Below are 12414 nucleotides of genomic sequence, written 5' to 3' on the forward strand. Positions count from 1 at the left end.
TGAGGATTGCTCCATGCTATCTTGTGCAGTGTCGTAAGGCTTTTCTAGAGGACTTTTCTCTGCTAACACAAATTGCCATGCATGACCAAAGCATTCACTACTTATCACCTGTTTACCAGAGCAAGAGCTGAGCTTCAGACCAGCACAGCCTTTTGTTCTTAGTTGATTTTTCCTTTCTCTGTTTTCACTGACTTTTGGTACTTTTAAAACTCCTAATCAGTAAATCCATGCTCTGCATGCATGGAGACCTTTTCCTATTACAGTCCAAAGAGGGGTCCTAGCAAATTAAGGTTTTGATTGCCAATATTTACATTGGTGGCGAGAGGGGCAGAGGGTTTACATGACTTGCCCAAGGCCAAAGCAGGATTCAGTGGCAGAGCTGGGAAGCCCACCCAGGCCATAGAGCAAAGAGCAGAAGTCCAGGAGCCAAGTGTCCTTCATCCTTCCTCCAGCCACAGCCCAGCCACGCTACCCCCAGCATAAGAGAAGAACCCATATAAGTTCATTTCTCAATCTCCTTTCTCTCATCACTACCTTGTGGGACATGTTTACTGGGAGAGCACATGGAGCTGATCTCATTATTCACCCTTCTGGTGCACTCATAGTTATGTGACAGTCTCTGCCCTTCCCCATCCACCAGTATCTCGTACCTGTCCTCTCCCTCTGCCTTTTCACAGCACCACTGCATTCATTCTCTGCAAGAACTGGTGTGCGCCTTGCTGTCTCTGGACTGGGAAATCTATGTGGTTTCTATAGGGCAACCTGCACATCTAAGTTTCCTATAAACAAAAGTAGTCAACCCTTTGAACAGAAAGCTGGTTGTGACACTAATGAAGCCACATGGGGCTCATGAGAATTGATTGTATTGGACTTCAACTCTGGTAAGAGAGCAAATAAGCTCAAGTGCGAGAACCAAACTGCTCCTGGGTCTCACCTGTGGAAGGTGGAGATGTGGCTGAAGAGTTGAACTTTCAAACTGTTTGGTGCTGTCCCTGGTCACATCTATAATCTGCCTGGTGATATTCCCAAGTCTGATTCTATGTTTGTGTACAGCAGCTCTCCCCTGTTGACAGCCTGCCATTTCCACCAGTAGGACCTGGAGCAAGGTTCTGCTTCAGGTGGTTTCTAGAAAATATTGCTTGGTGTGGCCAAGCCGCAGTCTGGGAAGAATCCTGTCATTTTCTGGGAATACAGTGAAGGATTCCACCTCAAAGCTGACACACAGTGACAGTTCTGGAGCTCTCTGCAAGCAGACTCACTTCAGTCTGCTGAGTCCCTGCGTTTGCTCCTGCCCAGGCCCCACGAGCATGGCTAACTGGGCATGTGGATATGTGAGTGTGTTCCAGGCTGAGGATTAGCTCCTAGCCGTTTCCTTTCTTTCCCATTTTTAATATTTTAAAACAAAGAAAGAACACCATCTGGCTCCTGCATTTGTGGGATGCAAAAGTGCTTTAACAAAGGTGAACTGCTTAATTTCCTGTTACACATTTGGATACAGAAAACAAACATTTGCGTAACAAAAGCAGCAGAGAGGCTTGTTTCCCCTCTCCGCGAGGCTCTCCATGTTCTGCCTGAAGACAGATGCGGCCTTTTCCTTGTGCATCACAGAGGGATCCCGTCAGCTGGTGCCTTTAAACCTTCTTTCAACAAGACAGGATGGAGAGATGATGGTTGTGGAGGTGTAGGTGGTGGGGAGAGGTGAAACAGCATCTGATTAGAAAGCAGCGGAAAGTGGAGAGACTGGGGAGAAGTAGCCAGGATCTGTGTGAAGAGTAAAGGCCGCGATGCTGAAGAAGCATTTCTGTGACATGTTGTGTAATGTGCTGTGCAATCTTTGGTGTGGGTCTCTGTGGGAAGGCAGGATGGAATATATCCATATTGGAGAGAAAAGATTTGGGCAGATTTTGTTTTCCTTGTTGTTTTCTTTTAAAAAAAAAAATGTGTGAGTAGGTGATTTTTTTTAGGTATGACTCAGGACTGTGACAGCAGGTGGTGGGATGCTGCAGGTCAGGGATGTTGTGCCTCAGCCAAGCTGAGTGTGGCATGGAGACTGCAGCAGGTCAGGGTGCCTGCCCAGCACTGCCTGGGGGGCTGGGGGGTTTGTCCAGAGCTGGGGGCATCACCGGGGCTCGGCTTAGGACCCCCAGCTGCTCTCTCACCCAGCAGACTGGGGTTTGGTCGCTCCCAGAGCCCTTCTGTGGCTCTGAACTCACCTGTGCTCCAGTAAAATCCAGATTGTTTTCCTTTCTTCCCCCAAAATGTGTAATTCAATTCCAAAACAAAATCATGTGGCAGCTGCCCAGGGAAAGGGCAGTATTTCTTCATCTTTGGAAGCGAATACAGCCTTAAATTGCAGTCAACAGTCCTTAATAACTTCCTGACATGGGTGGGAACCCAGCAGTGAAGACACATGTCGAGTAGAGGAAGGATTTATGTAGGCATTAAACCCCATTAAGACATCCCTCTGTCCAGGTCTCCTATGTCCTCCCCTTCTGGCATCCTGCCCCAAATCCTGGGCTGGGCTTGAAACCTCTAGAGGATTTAGGTCCATCCTTTCCCAGCGGTCTGTCCTGAGTGTACCTCAGGTCACAGTTCATCATGCAGAGGACACCTGCTTGTCAAAAAAAAAAAAAAAAAGACACATGCAGGATTTGCAAAGGGCTCTGAAAATATGTTTCTATTTCTAGCAACACAGAGCTAAACATAATAACAAAAAAACGCTCCCTGCTTCTGTGTCCTCACCACTCTGGACCATTGTTTGGATTTGGGAGAGACAAGGTTTGCAGGAAGAAGTAATATCTTTTATTAGAACATACGATATTGTTGGAGGGTAAAAAAAGAATGAATTTTAGACACACAAACCCTCTCTGAGCTCTTTTTTTTTCTCTTATCAGTAGTATCAGTTGGTTTAATAAAAGATTAATATCTCTTCCTATGAACCTTGGCTCTCACACCCTTAGACCATCAGAACCAAAACAACTTTTCTGCTATGACTTTGGCCTTAGGTCAGTGTTCTTTTAAAAAGTCTGGGATCCCTCTGGCAGATGCCTCCTCCTCTGAAGCATTGAAGGTTTACTGTGTAAACATTTGCTTTCTTCTTTTTCTTTAAAATGGCTGGAGAAAACCCCATATTCTTTATAATTTTTAGTACCCATTGTCAGGTTGCTTCCTGATGACCATCTCCCATCTAGACCATCTCTTACTTTAGTTCTTCTCCTCTGGAGTTCAGAATTGTTTTCCTTCTCCTGGGTACAGTCAGTTATTTTCCCAGTGAAGCTTTCACACAGATAATAGATCACGGAGGTTTAGCAGCTGCCTGGGTTGTGCTCCTTTGGAGGCTCATTCAGCACGGTAGATAAGACTAATAGACAAGCCTTACGTTGAAAGGAGATTTAGTCTGACCCACACTCTCCTAGATAGAGGGTCCCTAAACGATCACACCACCATTGAATGGTGCTCTGTTCCCACCTGCTTTGAAGCTTTGAAGTCAGAGCAGAGCTTTGGCTGTACTCTCCCACCACCATTTTTCATGCATCCTTGCCAGGGCTCCTTATGTCCACGTGTATCCTTCAGCTGTACAACACCCGCTTTCGTGTCCCCTGACGCTGTCTTTGTTGCTTTGCTGCTGTCTCATGCAGCATGTTTACAGCACGGGAGATTGATCCTTGCGGAGGGAAATTCCTGCCCAGCCCCGTTAGCACCAGGAAGGAGCCCTGCGACGAGTGTGCTAGGGCTCTGCACCATCGCCTACAAGGGGGAATGCCAACAGGCAGAGGGGAGGAAAACTTCTGAATTTCTGTCTGGGATATGGAACTGACTCAGTTCTGGGGAAAAGCAAGCTGCCTCTCGGAGGTTTTACTGTAGACCTGGTGTATACTGGCAGGACTGTCAGCTCCAGACAGACGGCAAGACAGGCTCCGTGCACCCAGTGTGCTCAGGCTCCGTTTCAATGTCGATGGGTGGGGAAAGCAGGTTCAGTCCCTGGCTGTGCTGACTGTTGTGTGCAGTCTTGTGTAGACGGTACAATGTGTGTGCCATGTTCACATTCCAACATCAGTACCATTTCCAGCACCTAAGTAGTGTGCAGATGCTGAGCAGCTGAGCATCGCCTTTTGTCTCTTCTACTCCCTTCTCTGAGGTGAAAAATGTACTACTCTCTCTCCATCCTTTCTGCCAGGGTGTTGGGAAGGTTTCATAGCTGTAAATATATGTTGCGCTAAGGAAAAGACTTAGAAGTGAAAAGTACTTTCATTTTCTCATGCATTAAGTGGGACCCTGGAGAACATGTCTTGCTTTGTTGTACCTACATAAGTAAAGGCAGGAAAGTCTCATAGTGACCTGGAGATGTGACCTGGAGAGCCCTCGTACTGATGCAGAAGGGCCAGCCAGGCAGAGCCGTAGTCTTATATGTGCCGGAGCCTGTGTCTGCTGTTGAAAGTTTTACATGCCCTTCTCAGCATCTGTTTGCCCCACGTGTCCCATCACCCCAACCCCTGATTTATTATTTATTTCCTTGTTTTCACTGCCATCATTCCCTCTAGATGACACCTCTATGCCCCATGAGATGTGGGTGGCTCATGCCACGGTGCCTCACAACTGTCCTGACTGGTGGTTTGGGGAAAAAAGAACCAGTTTCCCCCTAACTTGCACTAGGGTTGGAAACAGAGGAGGTGAGGGAATCGCTCAGTGTGGGTGCGTGGGTTGAGTGTCTCTGTGCCTGTCCTGGTGTGTTCTGCGTGCAGGAAAAGTCGGTGTGGTATTGAACGTGCTGGTCTTTGATATCTCTGTGGCTCCTGTAAAAACCTCTGCAAACTGAATTTGCAGCACGGTTCCTTATGTCCTGAAAGGAAGATGTAACAGCATCATCTTTTGTTTTAGCCAGACATTTTTCCTCAACACTTCCCCATTTCTACACTGAGAGAAAAACAAATGTTGAGTCTTTCTTTTTTTCCCCCTTTCCTTCTGTTTGAAACATTAAGAGCCCTTCACACAAAGCAGCTCAAGTGCAGAGGAATTAATTGGAGAAATTAGGTTGTGTTGTATTTCTGGCATTTTCTCAGAAATGGTAATTGCCCTAATTCTCCACCCTGCCAAGACCTCCACCTGCACCCTGTTTCCCCCCTCCCCTTTTCCTCACTGTCTACTTGTCTTTCTCCTGCTTGAGTTGCTGTTTTCATGCTGTTGCCATTTATTTCATTCCGGTAATGAGAGGGATGTGGCAGGTGAAGAGCTCTCACAATCTGGTGACATCTTCTTTGAAGAACAGGCACAAAAGAGCAGTTTGTTTTGGGGAAAAAAATCCCTCCCTGCTATGGTACTTGACCTCCGCACTCATCTCTTCTCCTGCTCGGGATATGTTGCTGCTGCATTGCAAGTCATTTGGCTGAGATTTTTTGTTTAATGTAGTCTCAATATTCACCCAAACACTGACCTCCACGCTTAACCCTTCTGTGTTTCCCCCAAACCACCCAAACCCTCACATACTTACTGAGAGCTAATCAAACTTGCGATCTTTCAATCAAAGTTCAGCCCCACTCCCAGACATTTGAATCGAGGCTTTTGCTTTCTCCCAACCATTGGACTGAGCTCCAGAGAGCTGGGACTTCAAAGCCTTTCAGTTTAGCTTCCTGATGGTTTTTAACCCCTGACTTTCCGTTTGCGGAGGTCATAGATGTAGCCAAATAGGGAGGAACTGATGGTTGTTCAGCATTTCCTGACCTAAAACACCTGGTGATGTTCATGGCGGGTTCAGATCCAACGGACATGCTACAATGGGTAGTAAAGTGTTGGGACTCTTTGTCTCAGGAGATGGTAGGTGCCAACAGCTGAGATCGGTTGAAAAAGTGATTGAACAGAACTGTGGAAGAAAAGTAATCTATGAGGGGCTAGCAAACACAAAATACTGCCGCTGTGTCAGGAAATCCCTGTGCCACTGGGTTTATTGAGGACAGGAAGACTATTGTGGGACATACACTGTGGGCTCTTCTGTTTCCATGCTGTCCCCTATGCATCTTGGACTGAGGTTGGGGTCCCAGCTGACTTGTCTTTGGCTGTTCTTAAAAGTTGTCCAGGCTGATCTCTGCTTTTCTGAGAGTTGGGGAGAGTACTGGGAGTAACTGGTCAAATGCTGGACCCAGCTGATGGGTAGTAACACCATCTCCGTGAAGTCAGAGGTTCAGCTCAGTTCAGAAAGCTGGGATTGTTTTTTGACATACCCAAACTACCCAAGCCTGTTCACCTCTGCTGTGAAAACTTGATCAGCAAATTTCCTTCAGGGATTTCAGGAGCCCTTTCCTTCAAAGCAATTTCCTTCCCATAAAACTTAACTAGGGAGGGCAGGACTCTTCGATTTTCATTGTACACTGGGTGCATCCAGCAAATCCAGAGAGGCAAGAGAAGCTACTTGTGATCCCCACCCATCCTTGAGTAGTTCCCCTCTCCCCGTCCTTGACTGTGAACCTGTTTTTACCCCTGTTCTAATTTGTATTGTCCAAGTGTGGTCCCCAAGTGAACATCCACCTGCTAGAGGCTGCCTGCATGTGATGTGCTCCCTTCCTCCTGCTGTCCCCTCTCTGAATATCCCATTAGCCTGAAAGCTGTGAGATCCATGGAAAAGAGCACAGTGCCTAGTTCTGAGCCAGAGAGACTCTCCTATGCTGGAGATCCATCATCCAAAACATGTTCCTCTGTGGTATCACCAGAAACAAGGAAGGATTTTGTACAGAGCACGCCAGAGAAGCTGATGGTTCCTGGCTTTTACCAAGGTGGCCCGATTTAAACTGTAGACTGTAGCTAGAGCAGAGGAATGTGGAGAACCATATGCCAGTGAGCTTCATTATTCTAGCCCCGGGTGGACCAGAAACTGTGTGTGCTCCTGAGCATATGGAAACAAACCGTTCACAGTTTGGAAGGAACACTGCCACTTACAATCGGGCAGAGTTGGATGTGTGAAACCCTCTTCTCTCACCTTATCTAGGTTGTTGGACCCATTTCCCCGCTGCATCCCAGCTGGCCAGTGGCCTCCTCCTGCCTTCCCACCTGCAAGACCACTATCTCAGCTCTCCATTACCATGGGGACAGCTATGAGATCACACATCAGTTGGGAAAGGCGGGGAGCATCCCCAAACCTCAGTGTGATCAGCAAAAGAACTGGAGGCAGAGAAGTTATAAGCCAGTTTAGTGGGTGCATGGATAAATTATGCCTTGCTTCAAGACAAACTGAAGACCTCCCTAGAAAAATTAAGATGCAAATATCTTCATCGTCCTCCTTAATTAAGATGTTTGCATGGAAAGAAACCATTGCCTTTCTTTTTTCCTCCTGATTCCTGCACGGTCAGAGTTTCCGCAGGCTTTCCCCTCCTGATCCGCTCCTGTTTCATAGTCCTGCCTCTCACAGCCACAGCAAGCTCCTTCTCCACGCCAGCTGGATGGAGAAAGCCCCTATTTGCAAGCAGCTGTCTTTAATAAACAGCCTGTTTAGGGCTAGGCTGTCAAAGAGAGCATGTTCAATGTACAATCAAGGGGCAACGATGCACAAAATTGCACATACACACACAAAATAGGAATCTTTTCTCGGTGTGTGTTGAGCTTTGAACGCTTAAGTGATTCCACCTCTCTCTTCCCCATCTAATTATGCGGGCAATACATGATAAGATTGCTAAAGGAATTAGTGAGGGAAATCTTTACACTGCCTAATCAATATTGTTCTGCTCAGTACAAGGCATCTCCCCTGCTCTGGCCCCAGTTGTGTTCTCATTTGCCCTCTGAAAACACAAGTTCACCTTCGCGCTATTTGGGCTGTAGAGACCAAGGGAAAAATCGGCAGCATGTCTGTTGAAAATGTTTGTACTTACAGAGTTTCTTCCTTGCATTTAAAAAAAAAAAAAAAAAAAAAGAGAGAAAAAAAAGATGTAATACAGCCCTGCCAAAACCACGTTTCAGGGTTTTAAAGAGGCTTGCTGTGCAGGCCAGACAGACCTTTCCTCTTTCAATTGCATGGCCTTACAGAAATGGCCAGCAACCTTATAAGCAAAGGCACTGGATGATAATTTTTCTGAGCATCACTGAGGCAAGACGCCAGATTTTATGGGCCACTAGACTGATCCAATATAGCAAATCCTGTGTTCCACTGTGGATTCTGAGACCAAATTATCAATTAATGTGAAGCATTAAAAAATCCAAATCCCTTTTAGTTCCCTGTAGTCATTAGTGACAAGATACAATATCTATAGCTCAAATGCTTTGCCAGCATCCCCTGGCAGCAAGGCAGAAGCTCCACTCCTATTTTTTTCCAATACATACAAGAAAAACATATGAGATCAGTGTTTTTTACAGTCGGATTCGGCTGCCTCTTCATATTTACTTAGATGGAAGAATAAATCAGGTTTGGGTTACTCTCTGGGTTAGTTATTTGTTATTGGAATAAATGCATGGTAATAGATCTGACAGAGGAAGATGTTTCTCTTTCAGCTCTGTGTTTGAGGTAGAATTTGCTTTGTTCTGCACTATATTATATTGATGGGGTTTTTTTTCCACTGCTGGATGACTTCATTTGCTCTGCTTCTTTACAATGGCCATACCTCTGCCACAGCTGGCTTTAGGATGCAGCCTGATGTGATAGATCTCTGTTTTCTTTTTCCCTAACTGTAACATTGTAATGCAGAGGCAATTTAAACAACCATCATGAAACAATTTTCTAAGCCTTTCCCCCACCCATTTCCTACCTCAATGTTTTGGGAAGGGAGGTGAGGCAGTCATTCATGGGGCAATTCCCCAAGCAGAAAGAGCTGTCAGCTACATTTAGTAGCTCAATTTTCACCTCTGGTGCGGGGTGGGAAGGCGCCTGGGGTGATGACTAGCTGGACACACCTCGAGGCCATATTTTTGGTACTCCCCGGGCAGCTGTCAGCCTGAGCTCCTAAGTAGCACAGCCAGAAGCCTCCGAACCACCGTCCTCACCAGCTGCCCTTCTGTCTTAGGATTTTGTCTCTTTTTGTCCCAGTGGGAACATGAACACCTTACTAGAAAGTCAGTGGACCTTAGGGTCATCATTTAGTCTTAATTTGCACACTGAGATCCCTACCCCTTCTCCTCCTCCCCATTCCCCAAGTCTCTCCTACTTTGATACACTGGAAAACGTAGTGCTGCATTTTCTGCTCCATCATTTTGCTTCCCTTGCCCCCTCCTAGGGTTCAGTTTTGCGAGTGCTGGCAGGTTTGCAGGTGACTGGAAGCCGTGAGATGAGGTTTTTTCTTTCTCTCCCAACCTGCAACAGTACCGTGGGACAAAGACTTTTGGGGAAGCATAGGGTCACGTACCAGGTTCTTCACTGGGACATTTGGCCAGCAATGCCATTAAGTCTGGCTAGCCCAAGCTTGCTTGAGTAAAGACATCAGGCCTGGGTCTTGTCTTGCTGGCAGAGGCAGATGGGTCCCTGTACTGTGCCCAGGAGGGCTGGCAATGGCCAAGGAGCAGGATGCTTAAGTGCAACATACAGAGGAACCACTCAAGCCTCGTAAAACTTCTGTTGGAGGGGGACTCTGGATCCCCCAAGGGATGTAGCTTCACAGTCCATGGAGAAGTTTCAGGAGGCCAGAGCACCCTGTGACTCTCACCCAGCACCAGTGCTCGCCCCTCACCCTCCCTCTGCGCTGGTGCAGGTGACAGTGTGGGGTGCAAGGTGGTGGTGACCAGGGCCAGAGGGTCTCATCTGCCCCGTGCCCTCGCAGCAAGGGTTGTGCAGTGTTGGGATGTTGTAGCCAGTGAAAGACGTACGGTTCGGTTAAAGACATACCCTTTCCCTTCTTGTCCCCTTGCTTCATCCCCCCCCATCCCTCCCTCCCTCTCTCACCCTTCCCTTCTCTTTTGTTTGTCTCCTTCCCTTGTTTTCACCCATTCACTGTCAGGAAGGGCCGCGTCCGAAGGGCCAGTTCAGCGCAGCGTGGCAGCGACAGAGACTGGCACCGCCGGCAGCTGCAACAGTGAGTGGATCTTGACCCCTGGGGCAGCTGGAAGCGGGGGACTGGTGCCGCTTGAGCATGAAATGACACGTGGGGTTGAGCGGCTTTGGGACTAGGTCGGGTCTAGTGCGTTTGGCAGCAAAGGGGCTCTCGTGTGTGATGGGAACCGCACATGTTTCTGCCATAGCGATTCTCTGGGGCTTGTCTGTATGGTGAGATAATATGAGACGAATGCAAAAGTCCTCAATGCAATCGTCCTCCGTGAATCTTTGGGCTGTGTCTGCACTAGTGGACAGCACAGGCTGTCCTCTGGCTCTGATGGCAGCGAGCGCAGCATGGTTTGTCTCTGTGCAGCCAAACCACTCCGTGCCTCCAAGCAGGGTGGCATTTGCACTGCTCACCGGGGACTGTCCCTGACTTGTGGTGTCCTCTCAACACTTGTTTGGATGCTGTCAAACTGGCATAGACTAAAACCAGACCATTTGAACAGTTGGACCGTCACATGCCAGCCCTGATGCCTTTTGTTTGCTAGTCTAGACACAGCCTCGGTGTCTGACCAGTTGGGTGCTTGCAGCTGCGATTGAGTGGATGTCAACCATCACTGCTCCACTGCTGCTCCCATCCCTTGCCCGGAGGAGTGGCAGTGCGGGATTGGTGTGAGTTTGATGCTCTGACAGTGCAAAGGAGTTTGGGTTTGCCAAGGTGGTGGCTGATGGGAGCTGTGTGAGCCAGCTGAGGGCTGGTAGCACCTCTGGTCACCCTGCCCTCCCTCCCACAGAGGCCGTCATCCCGTTGTGCTCGCTGCATGCCGGAGCCTCTGTGTAGGGATGCTCAGCCCAGTGGGTCCCCAGCTGTCACAGCATCCCAGAAGCCACTGCCGGCAAGCTGCAAGGCTGCTGGAGGTGAGCTGCAGGAACCTGTGAGGGAGGCAAATGCTGAACTTGATTGTCTTGTGTGGTTTTGCTGCTGGCACACAAGGAAGTGCTCTGTTGATCCAGAAAGTTGGGGAACCTTTGCTTGAGTCTGTTTTGGAAGTGGATCGAGCTAATCCACCCAAAGACACTGTCTGTGCAGAGCAGTTATGACCCCTTCTAAGTTAAGGCAGGAAAGTGACGGTTTTCACACCTTATTTCTCAACAGCTTCCCTGTGCCAGCAAGCCCAGAGAGACAGGCATAAATTTCTGCAAAGTAGCCGTGACTGGGACAAATTGCTGGGGTCCAATTAGCCAAACCTCCCTGTGGCATTGCTAGGGGAGGTGTATGCTCCTGGCCAGGTGATGAAGGACTAGCTGTCCCACCACCCAGCCTCCTCCCAGCATCACCACCACTCCTCCTGCCCCGGCAGCGACGGGGATTAACCGAACGCCTACGCGGTGTTAAGCAGCTGAGTGGATCTCACAAAGCCCTCCTGGGATCCATGAAGGAGCAGGGCTCTGGCAGTTCCTGACTGTTGCCAGAATCACACGGGAGTGTGAGTTTAGATATCGCTGATTTTACAGGGGATATGTCAGCAGATAAGAAGACGTGCCACCAAAAGGTGATTTTGTTACGTTTATGCCTTTCTGAGCCAAAATTGAATTGCAGGGTGTGGATGGGAATTTAGTTCTAAGCACTGATGTAATTTTGTATCCTCAGCCCTGAAGGCAGTTTTTAAAAAATTATTTTCCCCTGTGCCCTGACACTATTTTTTTGCCTTTCAATCATGTCCTTATGACAGAACAAATACTGGGGCTGACCTTTGCAATGTGACATAATAATATGTGACTTCTTTATAGCTCTTTTCATCCAGAATGCTTGGCACACTATGAATCTGATCCTACAACCGCTTACCACTGGGCTTAACACTCACTGCTCCAAGCAATCCCTGGGGAAGCCAGAGGAGCACTCTCACACAGAAGTGCTATACCTGGTATTATTTGCAGGATCAGGCCCTGGAGAAATGTAGCACATGTCTGTGAATAGCCACATTTTGGAAAGAAAAAGCCTTGCCCTCTCATTTATGATTTTTATTCACTATCAGAGTGCCATGCCCAGAACTAACATGACAGCCTCCCCTTGGCCAAAATGTCATGGCAGGTAATGCTTGGGTCATATTTATAGCTATTGTCTACAACCCTGTTGCTTCTTTTTATTTTTTTTTTCCCCAGCCCTGAAAACATGCTAATTAATAAACTCCCTTAGCTTATCCGGCACCATTTGAGAAATCACAGCGTTTTATCTTATTAGCAAGTCGGAATTAAAGAATTAAAACTACTCAGGGGAAAAAAGGAACGTAACCACTTTCCCTGTGCATCCCTTCTGAAACAACCTTGCACTGTGCCCTCAGAAACCCCAAGCTCAGCCCCTTGGCTTGTCAGAGGACAGGAATCCCAGACCAGTGAATGCTTGGGCTGAAAAGTACTTTCTGCTTTGCTATTCCTGTTCTGAACGGCAGAGCCCAGTTAGGGGCATTGAG

At 47.9% G+C, this 12414-nt stretch overlaps 1 protein-coding gene across 4 annotated transcripts in view; it reads left to right on the top strand.

The window, feature by feature from the left end:
- The window catches only part of NTRK3 (neurotrophic receptor tyrosine kinase 3), a 219379-nt gene that overhangs the window by 185746 nt on the left and 21219 nt on the right, over positions 1–12414 (top strand). The window contains exon 16 of one of the 4 annotated variants that reach the window (XM_054837014.1): positions 9906–9980. The exons of the other annotated variants lie outside the window; for them this stretch is intronic. Within the exon in view, the coding sequence (XP_054692989.1) occupies positions 9906–9980 (75 nt within the window). The remainder of the gene's footprint in view (positions 1–9905; positions 9981–12414) is intronic. 4 annotated transcript variants of the gene reach the window in all.

This window comes from Grus americana, chromosome 10, assembly GCF_028858705.1.
Source record: "Grus americana isolate bGruAme1 chromosome 10, bGruAme1.mat, whole genome shotgun sequence".
Taxonomy (NCBI): domain Eukaryota; kingdom Metazoa; phylum Chordata; class Aves; order Gruiformes; family Gruidae; genus Grus; species Grus americana.